We start from the raw sequence: 19,669 nt of genomic DNA on the forward strand, positions 1-19,669 counted from the left end.
TTGTGCACTGGGCCCCTAGTATAGATGATAACGGGGACATAAAATTGCTCAGCACATGACCTTATGTCTTAAAGTTTTCATAGCCCTCAACTCCAGACTGACCCTTTCATCTGGAGACCCATACTAGCATGTTATTTTTTGCTTTTTTTCCAGTTAACCATTTGCTTCTTATTTTTCAAGACTTCCTCCAATATAATTTAAAAATATACAACGTACTACACAAAGTGCAATATATCCTCTATTCACTATGACCAACCCCTACCCATAATTCTACTCACCTACAGGCAGTTTAACACATTGCGTACCGCATAGAAATCTCTAAGACATATGCCAGGGACTGCACGTTTCTGGGCAAACTGCACGTTATTTAAATCATCATAATGCACTTTAGGTGTTGTTTTTCAATAGTTATAACATTTTTATTTACAAAAACAATTAAACAATTAAAGTTCCTAGTACTTTTTTAACGTATGATACTGCATAAAACATTTTCCTCTATGAAGAGGGACCAAGCAAAATTTACATAAGTATCTAGATTCGCTCCTTTTTCCATGGGCGTGAAAAACCAGAACACTCGTGAGCGGTCCTTAACAGATGGCGTGCAAAACACGAGAAAACTCCTGAGCGGTACGAAATGTGTTAATTTGGTGTGTAGAATTCCAGATCTTTAAATATGTATTTGTGTACATACACATAGTGGGTTTTGTAACACAAACACAGACTCATTCATTCACTTAACAAATACTTGTTGAGCATGTACTATGTCCCAATCACTTTTTGGGAACTATTAGGATATAGCAGTGAACATAATGTTATAAAACAAAAAACCTCAGCCTGGCCCATGTGGTTCAGTGGTTGAGTGTCGACCTATGAACCAGGAGGTCACAGTTCGATTTCTGGTCAGGGCATATGCCTGGGTTGCAGGCTTGATCCCCAGTAGGGGGCATGCAGGAGGCAGCTGATTAATGATTCTCTCTCATTATTGATGTTTCTCTCTCTCTCTCTCCCTCACTCTTCCTTCCTCTGAAATCCATAAAAATATCAAAACAAACCACCCTAACTAGTTTGGCTCAGTGGATAGAGCGTCGGCCTGCGGACTGAAGGGTTTCAGGTTCGATTCCAGTCAAGGGCATGTGCCTTGGTTGTGGGCACATCCCCATTGGGGGGTGTGCAGGAGGCGGCTGATTGATGTTTCTCTCTCATCGATGTTTCTAACTCTTTATCCCTCTCCTTTCCTCTCTGTAAAAAATCAATAAAATATATTTAAAAAAAAAAAAAGCAAAGCAAAACCCTCTGCCCCAATGGATTTCATTTTCAAGTGGGAAGAGACAGACATACATGCTCCCAGCCTCCAAAAAAAGGGAAAGAGCACTCTGTATGTTAGATAGTAATAAATGCTATGGAGGGAAAAGGTCTGCACTGATTCAGAACACACACAGATCATTCTTTTCAACAATAGAATAGCATACGTGCTATATGTCTTATATACTTAGCATTTTTATTATTTGATAACATGTAAAATAACATAATAAATGAGGTATTAAGAAAATAAAACGAAAGATGGCGAATAGGTAACTGCGGCACCTGCTTTTCCCCACAACCGTATCAAAATTACAACTCAAGTACAGAACATCTCTCAGAGCCACCTGAAATCTAGCTGATCAAAAGTTCTACGACTCAGGATACAAAGAAGCCATTTCAAGACTGGGAGGAGGGGCACAGACACAGACTGGGCTGGTGCCACACCGCGTGGTGGTTAAAAATCGGGAGAGAAATCTGGCTGTGGAGAAACACCCTGAGGAGCAGAGTCCCAGCCCCACACCAAGCTCCCCAGCCCAGGGTTTCAGTGCCAGGAAGATATGTAAGTTCCAATAACTTCTGACAGTAAAAAAACCAGCGGATTATAAAGAACTGTAGCCTACCAGCAGATATCCAAATGTAAAATTCCAGCAAACATGATTTTGAATAATTTATTTATTTATTTATTTTTAATATATTTTATTGATTTTTTACAGAGAGGAAGGGAGAGAGATAGAGAGTCAGAAACATCGATGAGAGAGAAACATCGATCAGCCGCCTCCTGCACATCCCCCCTGGGGATGTGCCCGCAACCCAGGTACATGCCCTTGACCGGAATCGAACCTGGGACCTTTCAGTCCGCAGGCCGACGACGCTCTATCCACTGAGCTAAACCGGTTTTGGCGATTTTGAATAATTTAACTTTCAAATCTAACCCAGCAAGTTTAACGGCATTACACAAAAAGCACAATTCAAAAATCACCAATTAATGAACTTATTTTGTTTCCAAAAGTTATTTCTTAAAACACCACGCTCAGGATCTGCATAAAGTAGGACATAAAAAATAAAACAAAGAAAAAAAACAAAAAAACCAGCAGAGATTGTGGCTGAGAGAGATGGAGGGCTGCTAGAGCCCAGGTGTCCTCTTAAAGGGTCCTCAGGAACTTACTTGGACTCACTCACTGAGAGCTCCACAGCTGGGGCAGCAGCTCGAAAGGTGCCAGTGACATATGGTGAAGAACTGAATTGTCCAGCAAGAGTTGGAGGGGGGGCTTTATCCCAGGCAGTACAGGCAGGGAATATTGTTTCTTTGCTAAATCCTCCCCACACAAAGCTGTCAGACGGTCACTATATCTGAGTACCATCAACCAGGTTAACAGTGTTCCTAGTGCTGACAATTCTCTGAAACCGCGCCACACCCACAGGCAGGCCCACCCCAGCCATAGAAATGGCCTATCTTGGCTCATACTTGGAACTTTCCAAAAATCTATCCAAGGTTAACAAAACTCAAGGAGCATCTGGCCTCAGCATGCCCCCTTCCTCTTGCTAAGTGGTTGCTGGCATTAGCGGCAACAGGCTTTAGTCTGCAGCTTGGTCTCTCTGGACACCTTCAAAGCTAGCAAAAGTTAGCAGCCATCTGAAAATGGCTTTGTTCTCATGCCTGGTGGCCCAGACAGGGCGTTGATAGTGGATGATTTGGCCTACACCTCCAGGGAAGCCCCAGAGCTAGTGCATCCAGCTTCACACCATGTCGAAGCACCACCCAAACACCTGATGAGCAACACACTTAAGGGATGGACTTGGCAGGTTCCTGGGCCCCACTGATGTGAGTTCTGTTCCATGGGATTGACCCCTGATAGCAGATCCTCCACTGTGGTCTCGGTCAGACCTAGCAACCAATGGACAGTGTAAAGAGCCTCTGGGACAACTTCAAGCATACCAACATTTGTGTCGTGGGGGTGCCGGAAGGAGATGAGAGGGAGCAAGGAATTGAAAACTTACATGAAAAAACAATGACAGAAACTTCCCCTAACCTGGTCAAAGAAACGGACATATAAGTCCAGGAAGCACAGAGAATTGCAAACATATCAACCAAGGCCACTCTACCCAGCAGAGCTATCATTTAGAATCAAACGACAAAGAGCTTCCTCCTGGACAAGACAAAGCTAAACAAGTTCAACAACAACCCAGTACTACAAGAAATGTTAAAAGCTCTTGAAGAAAGAAGATAAAACATACAAATAATAAAATGGAAATAAGTACTTATCTATCAATTACATTAAATGCAAATATATTAAACTAGAGGCCAGGTGCACGAATTCGTGCATGAGAGGGGTCCCTCTGGGTCAGTGGTCGGCAAATTGTGGCCCCTTGAGTGTGGTTCTTGCACAAAATACCATGTGCAGGCGTGCACGTACAGTGTGATTGAAACTTCGTGGCCACACTCAAGGGGCCAAAGAGCTGCGTGTGGCTCGCGAGCCACAGTTTGCCGACCTCTGCTCTGGGTGGCCTGCAGGGATCAGGCTGAAGCCCACAGTCCAACACTGCCTGCAGCTCCTACCTGCTGCTCCCGCTCATCTGGGTCCCACTGTGCCTGCCGCGGGCTCGCACCCAGACAGTCCAGATCAGGAGAGGCTTGCGCTGCACCAGCAGCGCTTGCCAAACATGAGCCTTGTGTCTGGCACCCTCCCAAGGGGAGTGGCCTGTGGCATCGGATCAGGCCAAAATCGCTCTTCAACATCCCCCGAGGGGTCCCGGATTGCGAGAGGGCACAGGCCAGGCTGAGGTACCACACCAGTGCAAGATCAGGCCGTGGAGGCACCATGGGAGTGCTCCACGGCGTGTCCAGCCCATCTCACTCAGTCCCGATTGGCCAGACCCCAGCAGCAAGCTAACCTACTGGTCAGAGCATCTGCTGCCTGGTGGTCAGTGCACGTCATAGTGACTGGTTGACCAGTTGACTGTCTGCCCCCTGGTGGTCAGTGCACATCATAGCAAGTGACTGAGCAGCCTTAGCATATCATTAGCATATTATGCTTTGATTGGTTGTTCCTTTGTTCTGCTGTTCGGTCTATATGCATACTACCATTTTATTATATAGGACTAGAAGCCCAGCGCGCAAAATCGTGCAGCCCCGCTCACACGTGGGCACACCAACCACCCACCCGCCGCACTCGCAGCCCTACCCACCTACACGCCCATGCTGGCCTTTGATCGTTACAGCATTAGCGTCACAGGCTTTTGATATATATAGATGCTCCAATCGAAAGACGTATGGTGGCTGAATGCATAACAAACCAAGACCCTTACAAGTGCTGTCTACAAGAGACTCACTCCAGATAGTAAGACACACACAAACTGAAAGTAAAGGGATGGAAAAGATATTTCATGAAAATTATATCAAAAAATTAAAAAGTTGGGGTAGCAATACTTATACGAGACAATGCAGACTATATATTTTTTACTTATCTTTACTGTTGTATTACAGATGCCCCCTTTTTTTCCCCATAGACCTCCTCCACCCACCCCCACCAGACTACACTCCTGGCCTTCACATTATTGTCTGTGTCCATGGTTTATGCATTTGTGCATGTAAGTTCTTTGGTTAATCTCTCCCAACACAGCCACTTATCCCTGCCTTCTCTCAGAGATTTGTCAGTCTGTTCCAATTTATACTTCTAGCACTGTACAAGAGCTTACAGTCTCCCATGCTCTTGACAACATTGTTAATTTTTTTATAAATTCTAATATCCAATCTGAGGAACAAAAAATGACATCCACACTAAAAGCAATGAGTTCTCAATATACCAGTGAAAAAAATGCACCTTTTCTTTTAACTACCATTTGTACTTCTTACCATATCACACTTATTTTCCTTTACTTTCTAGTAACAGTCTCTACCAGTTAGATATCACTGGCTTCTAGTCTGAAAAGTGGTCTACAACGTAGTTTAAGAAAGTATAAGCAGCACCGTCTAGTCACTTATGTAAACTACTAGAGGCCCTGTGTACGAAATTTGTGCACGGGGGTGGGGGGGGGGTTGCTGACCCTCAGCCTGGCCTGCACCCTCTTGTAATCCGGGACCGCTGGCTTGTAACCGCTCGCCTGCCTGCCTAATCACCTGTAACCATCTGCATGCCTGCCTGATGCCCTGACCACTTTCTTGCCTGCCTGATCACCCCTAACTACTCGCCTGCCTGCCTGATCGCCCCAAACCACCTCTGCCTCGGCCCTTGTCGCCACGGCTTCATCGGGAAGGACGTCCGGAATGACGTCCAGAAGGTATTTCGGCTGTCCAGTCTAAATAGCATATTACGCTTTTATTATTATAGATAGGAAGAAAACTATTATTCCCTTACTAGATAAAAGTTCCACAACATTTGCTCGCAGAAAAGAATTCTCAAAGCGATCTTTATTTTCACTATAATTTGTAAAAATTAAATATTTGAAAATTTTGACTAGAAGAAAAATCAATCACCAAGCTCATACTATCAATAATCTGCACTGATAATTATATGAATTATTATGACATTTAATATATATAAGAACCTAAAGCAATGGAAGCTGAGAAGCAGCTTCAACAGCAGCATGAGGCATTCTGTTTGTAAACTGCAAACTAGTGCAAATAAATACTAACAGTCAAAATATTTGTCCCAAAATAACAATGCAACCTGACCATAGAACACAGGATTATAAAAAAAAAACAACACACACAGCACACAAATTTATACCAAATCAGCATGAGGTTAAAAATAGCTTGAGGTCATTTGCCTCTGAGCAGGCTCAGACAGGCACAGGAGAAAAAAATAGCTCATACAACAAAACTGGGTATTCAGGACAGGAGTTATATAAGTAAAATAAATAGAGAACACTTATGTTTCAGTAAAACATTCAAAAGAATCACAGAGACACTTTATTTTCAAGTTTTGTCTTGAAAATCTCAAATGTTACTCTGAGTGAAAGAATAAGATAATGCCTCTGAAAATATGTGGGCTGAAATATTTACATATTTTAATATAAAAAACAGGATGGACAGTATCTTCTATTTAGCAGAATTTGCTATAAGCTAACCATGACCATATCAGCACTTTTTAAAATATTATGGTCTGTTCCTCAAAGTTACCATCTGACCCTGAAATTTCACTTTTATAGACCCAAGAGAATTAAAACACTGAACCCACAAATATGTGCAAATATTCAAAGTAGTATTCTTCATAACAGCTAAAAAAGCATAAAAAACTCAAATGTCCATCAACTGATGAGCGGGTAAACAAAATATAGTATATTCATACAATGGAATATTGTGGAGCCATAAAAAAGAATGAAGTATTGACACATGCTACAACATGGATGAACCTTCAAAACATTATGGTAAGCAAAAGAAGTCAGTCACAAAGGTCACATATTGTATGATTCCATTTATATCAAATGTCCTAAATAAGCAAATCCATAGCACAGAAAATAAACTGGTGATTACCTAAGGCTACGGGAATTGGAGAGAAAAAAAGGAAAGACTAATTGGTACAGGGTTTCTTTTTAGGGTGATGATAAATTTCTAGGTTAAACAGTGGTGATGGTTGTACAACTTTACAAAATTAGTAAACCCACTGAATTGTATACTTTAAAGGGTAAATTACATGATACGTGAATTGTATCTCAAAAAAAACATTATGGTCTACAAAGATGAGTCAACTGAGACTGAACAGCTTCATGAAAACTTCAAGATAATGACCTTCAAATGTTTTCTAGTGCCCTAGAAACCTCCCTCCCTCCTGGACCCAAGCAACCGATGTTCTTGCTGTGGTTTGCATTCTTTAAGAAATTGATATTTCATGTCAAAGGAACCATATTGCATATGCTTTTGGTGTGCCTTCTTTTACTCAGCTTAATTATTTTTGAGATTCATCCATATCTACACTAATAAAAGAGAAACATGGTAATTGGCATATGACCGCTACCCTTCCCATTGGCTAATCCCCGTCACTCACAGAGTAGGGCCGAGATATGCAAATTAACTGGCAGCCAAGATGGCGGCCGGCAGCCAGACAGCTGATGCGAACAGGGAGGCTTGCTTGCTTCAGTGAGGGAGAACTCCAACGTTCCCCGCCTGACTTGCCGGCCTCTCAGCTGCAACTCTCAGCAACTATGTTGTGAATATAGAAGCTAAAAAAAACCCAGAAACCTGCTTTACTCAGCAGGGCTTCAGCCAGCCGGACCGCAACATTGTATCAAATACAGATGGTAAACAAAGGCCAGAAACCTGTTTTCAGCAGCCAAGGCCTCAGAGCTAAAGCTGGCCCAGAATAAAAAAGAAAAAAAAAAGAAAAAAAGGAGTGGTTGGGAGCTTCATTCCCAGCCTGAAAAGAGCCCTCGGCCCCTCAGCCAGACTGGCCAGGCACCCCAGTGGGGACCCCCACCCTGAAGGGTGTGTGACCAGCTGCAAACAGCCATCATCCCCTCCCCCAGACTGGCCAGGCACCCCAGTGGGGACCCCCACCCTGATCCAGGACACCCTTCAGGGCAAACCAGCCAGCCCCCACCTGTGCACCAGGCCTCTATTCTATATAGTAAAAGGGTAATATGCCTCCCGGCACCGGGATCAGCGTGACAGGGGGCAGCACCCAAACCCCCTGATCGCCCTGCAGCTCTGTGTGTGACAGGGTGCGGCGCCCCACCCCCCCCGCCCCCCACGGGCCCTGCTCTGTGACAGGGTAGAGCCATAACCTCCCCATTGGCCCTGCCCTGAGTATGAGAGTGGCGGCGCCCCAACCACCTGATCGGCCCTGCTCTGTGGGTGTTAGAGGGCAGCGCCCCAACCCCCCACCCCCACGGGCCCTGCTCTGTATGTGATGGGGTAGAGCCATAACCTCCCCATCTGCCCTGCCCTGAGTGTGACAGTGGCGGCGCCCCAACCCCCTGATCGGCCCTGCTCTGTAGGTGATAGAGGGCAGCGCCCCAACCCCCTGATCCACCCTGCCCTGAGTGTGACAGGGGGCGGTGCCCCAACTCCCATATCGGCCCTACTCTGTGAGTGACAGGGGGGAGCTCCTCAACCCCCTGATCGGCCCTGCTCTGTGCATGACAGGGGGGAGCTCCCCAACCCCCTGATTGACCCTGCTCTGTGCCTGACAGGGTATGGAGCCCCAACCCCCCTGATGGGCCCTGCTCTGTGCATGACAGGGGGTGGCGCCGCAACCTCCCCATCAACCCTGCCTTGAGTGTGACAGGGGGCGGTGCCCCAACCCCCCAATCGGCCCTACCCTGAGCGTGACTGAGGGTGGCATCGCAACCTCCCAATGTGCCCTGCTCTGTGCATGACAGGGGAAGGCGCCACAACTCCCCAATCGGCCCTGCTCTGAGCCCGACCTGGGGCTGCACCTAGGGATTGGGCCTGCCCTCTGCCACCCAGGAGCAGGCCTAAGCCAGCAGGTCGTTATCTCCCGAGGGGTCCCAGACTGTGAGAGGGCACAGGCCGGTCTGAGGGACCCCCCCCCTTCCCCCGAGTGCACAAATTTTTGTGCACCGCGCCTCTAGTTTTTACATAAACCAATAGTTTATGCTGAGTAGTATTCCATATACCTTATATTGCTTAGTATTCCATGGTAGGGATGTATCACAATTTGTTTATCCATCTACCTGCTGATAGACATTTGGGTTGTTTCTGATGTTTAATAAAGTTGCCATGAATATTTGTATATATATGTATATGTGCAGATATATGCTTTCTTTTCTCTTAGGTAAATATTTAGAAGAGTGGAATGGCTGGATCACATGGTAGATGTATTTTTACCTTTTTTACAAACAGGTAGATTGTTTTCTAAATTGGTTGTATAATTTTTCCACTCAATTTCAGTTGCTCCACACTCACCAAGATTTAGTATGGTCAGTCTTACATTTTAGCCATTCTAATAGTTGTGCAGTAGTATTTCATTGATATTTTTATTTGCATTTTCCAAAGGACTAATATTCAACATCTGTATACCTTCTTTGGTGAAGGAGATTATTAGAATCCTTTCCCAATTTCTAAAAATGGGTTGTTTTCTTACTCCATTTTGATTTCTTTATAGAGCCTAGATACACATGCTGTAACAGATGATTTGAAAGTTATCTTCTCATCTGTGGCTTGTTTCTTCATTCTTATGAAGAACACAGGTTATTTATTTTAATGTAGTCCAATTTTTTGTTTTTTTATGGATCATGGTTATGGTGTCATGTCTAAGAAATGACACCCAAGGTCACAAAGGTTCTCTATGTTTTCTTCAAATTTTATATAAACTTTTAAGTCTATTACCCACTTTGAGTTAATTTCTGTATATGGTTTAAAGTATGTATTTCAAAGCGCATATTTTTGTACTGCAGCTATCTAATTATTTCAGCAAGTGTTTAAAAGGATATGCTTTTTTCTCCTGGACTGCCTTTGTCCCCAGTGTGTGGGGGTCTATTTCTGGACTCTATTCTGGGTTTCTTTTTAAATCCTCACCTGATGATTTTTTTAAAATTGACTGGGGGGCGGGGGGAGAGGAACATCAATCAGCTGCCTCTCATACCCTCCTGAACAGGGATCAAACCCGCAACCTAGGTATGTGCCCTGACCTGGAATCAAACCCATAACCTTTTTGATGTATGGACCTATGCTCAACCAACTGAGCCACTAGGCAGGCTATTCTGGTCTGACCTATCTACCTCGATGGCAGTACCATAGTCTTGGTTACTATTTATATATATAGGACCCTAATATGCAAAAATAGACCAAACAGCAGAACAACTGAACAACCGGTCGCTATGATGAGCGATGACCACCAGGGGGCGCGCACGGAACATGGCGGGCATTGGCCGTAAAGGAATGGTGGAGCAGGTGAGTGGGAGCGCCAGACCAAGGCGGGTCGCCAGTCGCTGTCATCGGGGCGATCAGGTGGTGACTGAAAATTCTTTGCTCCTGCACACTGTGGTCCCGCCTGGTGCTAGAGCCCGCTGACAGCACCGGCCCCAATCGCTCCACACCATCAGCAGGTGCAAGTGGGCTGGTGCCATCAGCGTGTGGGGGCGGTGGGAGTGGGGTTGCAGTGGGAGGGGCCGGGCAGGGGTGCGGAGGAAGGGCCGAGACCCGCCCCTGTGCCCACTGCAGCCTCATGGCCCCACAGTTCCTTTCAAGGTGCATGAATTCATGCACTGGGCCCCTAGTAGCTTCATAATAAACCTTGAAATCAGGTAGTATTAGTCCTCTAATGTTTTTCTTCTTTATCAAAGTTGTGCTAACTATTCTATATACTTTGCATTCCATATGAATTTTATAAATCAAATTTTCAATTTTTATCAAAACACTGACTGGGATCTTGACTGGAATTATACTGAATTCACAAATGACATCCTAACAATACTGTCTACTGTTCCACAAGCAGGATATATTTCTCCATTTATCTATCTAGGTGACCTTTAATTTCTTTAAGTAATATTTTGTAGTTCTCCATGCTCAGGTCTTATACATTTTTTCTGAAAGTTAAAGTATTTCATATTTTTATGCTATTGTAAATGGTATTTTTTAAAATTTTAATTTCTAATTGCTACTAATATGTAAAAATACAACTGATTTTCTATATGTCTTTCTTATATTCTGCAACCTTGCTTACACTTATTTCTTTTCTTTTTTTTAATATATTTTATTGATTTTTTACAGAGAGGAAGGGAGAGGGGAAGGGAGTTAGAAACATCCATGAGAGAGAAACATCGATCAGCTGCCTCCTGCACACTCCCCACTGGGGATGTGCCCACAACCAAGGTACATGCCCTTGACTGGAATCGAACCCGGGACCCTTGAGTCCGCAGGCCAACGCTCTATCCACTGAGCCAAACCGGTCAGGCGCTTACACTTATTTCTAACAGCTTTTTAATGGAATTCATCAGGTTTTCTACATAAAAGATCATGTTAACTGTGAACTGACAGTTTTGGTTCTTTCTTTCCAATGAGTGCTCCTTATGTCTGAGAATTAGAAGAACAGCAAACAGAAAGGATAGTTTAAAATCCTGAACTTCTTATTACATATCTAATGATTTAAAACTGTCATTTCTGTAAGTCAAAATTGGTAGAATTTGATTTAATTTAACTTAATATTGTTCTTGATTATTGAGAGCCTTCTCCACAGGCCCCAGGAGCACACACAAAAGAGCATGAGCTGATACAGGAGAGGGCAGAAGTAAAACTGCCCTCACAGATGACTGACGCATCTCCTACCCCTACTGCCACAGACACTAGTCCCACACCCCTGCTAACTATAGGCTTAAATTGCAATACCCAAAAGTGAAGATCTCGCATTTCCACCTCTGACCTCCTTACTTTCCCCAACACCAAAGCGGTGATGCTTCTGAGCAGTGAGTGGCAAGAGCCTCATCTCTGCTAATTATGAAATATAATTCTTGTAAACTATGGAGAGACAAGAAAAAAGATCTGGCCCGGCTGGCGTGGCTCAGTAGTTGAGCATCAACCTATGAATCAGGAGGTCACGGTTCGATTCCCGGTCAGGGCACATGCCCAGGTTGCGGGCTCGATCCCCAGTGTGGGGTGTGCAGGAGGCAGCCAATCCATGATTCTCATCATTGATGTTTCTACCTCTCTCTCCCTCTCCCTTCCTCTCTGAAATCAATAAAAATATAAATAAATAAAAAACGAAAAAACAAACACAACTTCTCTTTTTAAAAAAAAAAAGAAAAAAGATCTGATATAATCCTAAGTAAATTTTTTTAAAGCAGAAATACAACATGGTATACTCCTATGTCTGCATCTGAAAACAGGAAGCATGTGAGAAATCAAAAGTATTATATAAAAACCATAAAACTAAAATAAGGTAATGAGAATATGGGGGATTTTTCATTTTTAAAAGTCTCCTTAATGTCATTATAATATCTTTCAGTATCTATGCCTCAGGACAAAACCTGAAGAAAATGTATGAAAGGAGCTTTTAGAAAAAGAGCTCCAGATTTTTTAAATATATTTATATTGATTTCAGAGAGGAAGGGGGGGGGAGGAGAGAGAGAGAGAGAGAGAGAGAGAGAGAGAGAGAGAGAGAGATGGATGGAGACATCAATGATGAGAGAGAATCATTGATCGGCTGCCTCCTGCACAGCCACCACTGGGGGATCAAACCTGCAACCCAGGCGTGTGCTCTTGACCGGAATTGAACCTGGGACCTTTCAGTCTGCAGGCCAACACTCTATCCACTGAGCCAAACAAATCAGCTAGGGCCAGATATTTTTTAATGCCTTTTAGAATTACCATTACAATGCTACATATGTAAAACAAATTTTATTTAAATAAATATAAACCAGGCTGCTCAGCGCTCCCTTCCCTTGTGTGTATACTGGGTGTTCTTTTTCTAGGAAGCCATCTATCTATCTTATATTCTGCTAATCTGAAACAGCAGCCACAGCCATTCCTGCAATGAAGTGATCCATTCCGGTAAGCTGAGACTCTCAGATCAGATGTCTCACCAGCACCAGGTCATGGTCAGAAGCTTTCAAATGATCAATGAAACCCTCAGGTAGCCATGGGCTCAATTCCCAGGTTATCAGAGACCGCAGTAGAGCAATGTCATCTCTCTACAAACCGTTAGCACCATTTCTATAATTCACTTTCCACTGACTCTCACAGGTTAACTGGCAACCAGCCTCCTCCCACCTTAACTCTATCCTCACCCACTCTCTCCATCTCCCCACCTCAGATTCACTTTAAAAAAACAATACTGATTCTGTTTGAAATTTTGGTTGGACTAAGCCTTTTCTAATATATCTAATATTTTAATAATGTAGCTATTAGTAAATAGTTTAATTATAGAAAATAATCTTTTCATTGCACAAGCAGCTCTGGCTAAAGAAAACAGCAAAACTGAACCTAAGTCTCTGCTGAAATTACCAACTAAAATATGGAAAAGAATAACTTTGGTTTCTATATATAACTTTCTAAGTTTTCTTCTTCAGGGACATCAGTATAAAACTTTATAGCTATAAATATTATCTTTTTCTCACCTCTTTGCTTATCTAAATTCCACCTCCCCTTCAAGTATCTGGTACTTGAAGAAAGCCTTGTTTTCCTTCTGCAGGAAGTCTTACTAGTAATAATGGCAAACATTTATGAACACTCTCTATATGGCAGGCACATTGGCCTATACACTTGACATGTACTAACTCACTTAACCCTCACAACAATCCCATGAGGTATTCTTTTCCCAAATTTACAGATGAGACAACATGTACGGAGAGATCTGAAGTAATTCTGTCCAGGTCACATATCCAGTAAATAAGTGGTAGGCCCAAGATTTGAACTCAGGCAATTTGATTCCAAGGATATCACTAAGTCATTTGACCTCTCCTCCTAAAGACTTTACAAAGACTGCAGCTCACCTAATACAATCTCTCCCTACCGTGCGTGTTACACAGACTCCACAATAATTTTTATTTTTATTTGATTATGAGAGAGAGAGAGAGAAAGAGAGAGAGAGAGAGAGAGAGAGAGAGAGAGAGAGAGAGAGAGAGAGAAATTGATTTGTTATTCCACTCATTTATGCATTCATTGTATGTGCTCTGAACGGGGATCAAACCTGCAACCTTGGCACATCGGGACAATGTTCTAAACACTAAGTAACCTGGCCAGGCACCACAATAATTTTTTTAAAAATACATTTTATTGATTTTTTACAGAGAGGAAGGGAGAGGGATAGAGAGCCAGAAACATCGATGAGAGAGAAACATCGATCAGCCGCCCCCTGCACACGTCCCACTGGGTATATGCCCGCAACCAAGGTACATGCCCCCGACCGGAATCGAACCCGGGACCCTTGCATCCTCAGGCCAACGTTCTATCCACTGAACCAAACCGGTTAGGGCACAATAATTTTATTATACTTTCTTGTTTACTTATTTGTTTCATATGTGTTTGCACTTCTCCAACAAAATTATAAATTCCTTGTGGGCAAGGTAACCATGATATTTGCTTCTTGTCCCTACTTTTAGCAGAGTACTGTTAAAGCACTCAATATAGACTACTTAGCTGATTTTTTAAAACCCTTGACAATGCCCTGGACAGCCTTGCTCAGTGGTTAGAGCGTCAGCCTGAGCACTGAAGGGTCTCGGGTTCGATTCCTGGTCAAGGGCACATGCCTGGGTTGCAGGTTGGATCCCCGGCCCTGGTCAGGACTCATACAGGAGGTAATCAGTTGATGCGTCTCTTTCACTGCAATGTTTTTCTCTCTTCCTCTCTCCCTGCCTCTTTCTCTTCCTCACACCCCTCCAACTCTCTAAAAATCAATGGAGGCCTCTACGGGTGTGGCTCAGTGGTTGAGTGTTGACCTATGAATCAGGAGGTCATGGTTTGATTTCCAGTCAGTGCACTCACCCAATAGGGGGCATGCAAGAGGCAGCCAATCAATGATTCTCTCTTATCATTGATGTTTCTATCTCTCCCTCTTCCTTCCTTTCTGAAATCAATAAAATTATATATATATTTTTTTATATCAATGGGGAATAAATATCCTCAGGTTAGGATTAAAACACACACACACACACACACACACACACACACAAACCCACCCTGGTAATTTCTATAATATTATACAGACAGATTTTTTTTTAATGTAAAATATCATTTAAAAAGGAGAATACTAAAATATCCACGCATGATGACAAGGGAATTCTACAGAGAGAAAACTAGGCATTGCTACAAACTCTGAAGGACAGGTTATGACTCAGCAAAATTATTTTAACACCTAGAGAATAGCTCATGCCATCAGTGTCAGATTTAGCATTACTAAAGTTAGGAAACTGACTACATATATTTATTTTTCTTCTTAATGCATCTCTTCCTGGTGAGTCATATCTACAAAACTGACAAACCAATGTATTTCCATTTCCTAAAAGAGAACTAACACTTAAAAAAAATCAATGAAATTTTTTTGCATATGTATAATAAGCGACAACCTGTGTTATCAAGGAAATAGCACACACAGAAGGAAAATACTAAAATCAGAAAAGATTTCCAGGCCTGGCAAACAGAATAAATTTTAAATAATGTTTTTCAATTCATCAAAGTGAAAAAATTAAAATGTGAGTTCAAAGACATCTTGTACCCATGTACACACATATAAATACTAAAAATTCTACTAGTTCAAGTACTTGAGCTATCTCTGGAAAAGGCTAATGTAATCCTGAAACACAAAGAAATTCTGATTATGGGATTTAACTTTTTTTTTTTTTTTTTTTTTTTTTTAGCATCTGTTAGCTTTCTAGAGTCAAGTACTGTGGCAATAGGAGCAAAAACAAACCAGTGGTTTTTGTAGGCTGAGCTGGTAGGCTACAAACTCTAACAGTTTAAAAACAGAGTATGCAATGCCACTGAATTGTACATTTAAAAATGGTTAAGCCCTGGCTGGTATGGCTCAGTTGGTTGGATTCGATTCCTAGTCACGGCGCTTATAGGAGGCAACCAATCGATCTTTCTCTCCCCCTCCCTTCCTCTCTCACTAAAATCAATAAACATAACCTCCCTCAGGTGAGGATCAAAATATTAATCACTAAAATAAAATAAAAATAAAAATGGTTAAAATGGTAAAATAGAAACTAAATGAGATTTTAAGTCCATAAAGTGAAAAAAGAAAATTATTCTAAATTTACTATAAAATGGTATACAAGGATGCATACTAATGCCTTGTTTTCAAGTGACAGTTAAGATTTTCTGCCCACCCCTCAAAATATGGATGCTGCATTATATAAAGAACTGGAAATTAATTACAGGTCCCATCCTGAGATCTGGAAGACAAGTAAATATCTTACCCTTAATCTAGCCCCCTAATTCCAGTTATGTCAAACTACCATGTTCATTAGAAGTAATTTCTAGAAACCAGTTCCTCTGTGTAAAGTTGAAGGCTGTGCCTTAGTATGACTTCTATTAACAATTCATTCCGACCTGCTCTTTACTTGGCCATCATGCCATTAAAGCAGGATCTGCAACACTGCTATTTCAAAAACACAAGCTTTTTATTTTCACACCATTACACACAATAAAACAGAATTCAAAATACTGTCAGGTTCACAACAGAGGCTATTACTCTAAGCAAAGCTTTACCAAAAGTAATATGCCAAAGCCCCAGCTGCTAAAAACACAAACTATTCTAAGGGCTACCCTTGTCCACATTTGCCCTATCCATTCTGATATTTTGCTGCTCAGAGACGTGAAAATATGTCATGTTTTTAACATCCACCCACTATCTGAAGCATCCCTACACCCAAAGGAAAACTCACCTCTGTAAAATGTGTTGATGTGCTATTGTCCATCCGGTTGCCACCACCACCTAAAAAACTAAAGAGAAAAGGGAGTAAGTGACTCTATTCCCAGAAACAAGCTTCCCTCTCAGAAGCTTAACAGAGAATGTTGCAATGAGAACACAGCTCTATAAGGAAAAATTACTCATCTCAACCTGACACCTACAAAGAAAACTATGACCAACCGGCATGTGAATTAACCTATAAAAAACTATAACTGCAGTCCACCTGGTGTGGCTCAGTGGTTGAGCATCGACCTATGAACCAGGAGGTCATGGGTTCGATTCCCAGTCAGGGTACATGCCCGGGTTGTGGGCTCAAATCCCAGTGTGGGGTGTTCAGGAGGCAGCCAATCAATGATTTTCTCTCATCACTGATGTTTCTATCTCTCTCCCTCTCCCTTCCTCTGAAATCAATAAAAATATATTAAAAAATAAAACAAAACAAAAACAAAAACTATAACTACAGCCCTGGCCAGGTAGCTCAGCTGGTTGAAGTGTCGTTCCAATGCACCAGGGTCGTGGGTTAGATCCTGGGCAGGGCATATACAAGAATCAACCAGTGAGTGGTGGAGCAACATATGGGGTCTCTTTCTCTCTCTCTCTCTCTCCCCCCCCTTCCTCTGCCTCTCCCTCTCTCCCTCCTTTCCTCCCTCCCTCTCCACCTCCCCCATCTCTCTCTCTAAAATCAATAAAAAATTTTTAATTATAACAACAAAATCAAGTGGAAAATTGAGGTAAAGGGCCACCACAGAGAAGGACCTACAGAGAGCCAGCAAAGCAACTGAAATTTGACTTAGCAAAAGAAAAAAAAACATTCATCCTCAAAAGGGCAAGAAGACAAGAGTCTCACAATAATATTTCATTAAAAAGCCACTCAACCACCAAATAACTATAGTTACTATTTCTTGGCAATGATTAAATACAGTAATGTAAGGCCCTGGCTGGTCTGGCTCAGTGGATAGAGAGTCAGCCTGCGAACTGAAGGGTCCCGGGTTTGATTCCGGTCAAGGGCATATGCTACAGTTGCAGGTTTGATACCCAGCAGGGGGTGTGCAGGAGGCAGCCAATCAATGATTCTCTCTCATGACTGATGTTTCTATCTCTCTCTCCTTTCCTCTCTGAAATCAATAAAAATATAGTCTTAAGATGTAGTAATGTAAGAAGTCTGTTACTAAATTTAGCACATTATAAAAGAGCTCAATAAATATTTTTTTCTTCTCCTGATAGATTACCCTATTCTTTGATTATCCTACCCATCCTTCAGGGGCCATCTCAAATGCAATGTCCTCTAGTAAGTCTCTTCTGAACTCACCAAGCAAATGAGATTCCCCCACACTCCTCTACACTCTGACTTTGATTCAAATTCTACTGTAAATATCTAGAATTTGTATCCATTTCTACCTGTCCCTCCTTTCATAAATATAAATTCAGAGGGCAAAGACTGTATTTTATTCATACAGGTATATGTAGTATGTTTATTATGTGTCAGACATTATACAGAGCACTCATTACTTTTGGAAAACCCTGCAATGCCATATTCCATATTGATAATTTGAAAATAGAAGTTGTTAAATTCGTATCACATGTGTAAACATCAGAGAAACAGCTGTGTAGCTAACTAGCTCAATGAAGCAGGGGCATGGCAGAGCACTGAGTGCAGTCCCTGGAGGGGTCCCGCTCTGTCATCTACCAGCTGAGTGACTTCAAGCACCCTCTCAGTGCCTCAGTGTCCTTGTGTATCAAGTGGGAAGAATAATGGCACTTACAACAGGGTAGTTGGTGAAGATTACTTAACACATGTGAAACAGTGCTTGGCACCCAGAAAGTCCTTGACAGAGAATGAGGATGGTGATGGTGGTGGGCGTGGTGACAGGCGCTCCTGGGTGGAGCAAGAGAAAGACATGTCAGTTTCATCCAGGAAGTTGGAAAGGGTGCTGCAGAATTGGTCTTGCGTGGCAGAGGAAGGGGGTTCCCTCTAGATCAGTGGTTCTCAACCTTGGCTGCACATTAGAATCATCTGGGAATTTTTTTAAAATCCTGATTTCTGGGCCTCATCCTCCGGAAATTCTGTTTCTTTGTTATGGGGTGGGGCCACAACATTAGTAACAAAGAAACAGAATTTCAGGAGGATGAGGCCCAGAAATCAGGATTTTAAAAAGATTCCCAGATGATTCTAATGTGCAGCCAAGGTTGAGAACCACTGCTCTAGGTGGAGGGTTCAGCACTGTGGGTACAGTTAAAGTGGAGAGAAGGCTGTTCTGAGAACTTCAGCCAGACAGGAACTGCTCCCCGCTCCTGAAATATGAGCTTGGAGTCAAAATAGAAACAAACATGGCATATTTCCATGTGTAGAACATTTTGTTTGTATTCATGAGAAAAAATTAGCCAGGCTGGAAAACTATGGTTTGTGAACAAATGCTTTTCTCAGATAGACATGACCAGTGCCTGCAGTGGCAGGGAGGTTGATAATAAGAAGCACTTAGCTAGTTAATTCCAGGTTATGGAAAAACTTGTTAAGAACATGAAGGGTTTAAACAACACTGAATTAATTACATTGGTTAACAGTGTGGCCTGAGTTTAGCAAATAATATTTTAGCCCTTTACTTTCCTTAAAACAAACAAAACAAGTAGCAGTCAAGCTCACAACCCACAATCAAATGGTATCATTGCTGGGCACAAGCCCTGATAAATAAGAAATGGGTGTGAGACATGATTTAAAATTTCATCCCTTGATGTAAATGCTTGAGGGTGATGTGATTTTCTTTTTCCTTTTCTCAGCCTGCTCAGCCTATGAAGTTTCCTATCTGAAAGTTAATCTTCCCAACTTCCTTTGGAATTTAAGGAAACTTAATCTCCTGGTGTGTAAACAAAAGGGACTCAGTGTATTGCTCTCCCTCTGACACTCAGAAGCCCAGGAGTGTTGAAGTAGCAGCTAACAGGACCTAGTGCTTACCAGGCAAAGCAAACCCGGCCATTCTTGTTTAATGGTCTACAAAGTTATTGACTTTGAAAAAGTTCACCTTTACCATTAAAAATGCTGGTCCTCTCTTTCAGAAGGCTTGAAA

The 19,669-nt window shown here is 42.5% G+C and overlaps 1 protein-coding gene across 6 annotated transcripts in view; it reads right to left on the bottom strand.

The window, feature by feature from the left end:
- Positions 1-19,669, bottom strand: part of RNF115 (ring finger protein 115) — a 71,454-nt gene that overhangs the window by 17,953 nt on the left and 33,832 nt on the right. For 3 of the 6 annotated variants that reach the window (XM_036342537.1, XM_036342535.1, XM_036342536.1), the window contains 2 exons: positions 18,371-18,483; positions 16,582-16,639 (listed from right to left, as the gene is read on the bottom strand). The exons of 1 other annotated variant lie outside the window; for it this stretch is intronic. In XM_036342537.1, the coding sequence (XP_036198430.1) occupies positions 16,582-16,614 (33 nt within the window). In that variant the 5' untranslated portion in view covers positions 16,615-16,639; positions 18,371-18,483. The remainder of the gene's footprint in view (positions 1-16,581; positions 16,640-18,370; positions 18,484-19,669) is intronic. 2 more of the 6 variants (XM_036342531.1, XM_036342532.1) reach the window with 1 other exon arrangement.

The sequence above is a fragment of the Myotis myotis genome, unplaced genomic scaffold (assembly GCF_014108235.1).
Source record: "Myotis myotis isolate mMyoMyo1 unplaced genomic scaffold, mMyoMyo1.p scaffold_m19_p_18, whole genome shotgun sequence".
NCBI lineage: Eukaryota > Metazoa > Chordata > Mammalia > Chiroptera > Vespertilionidae > Myotis > Myotis myotis.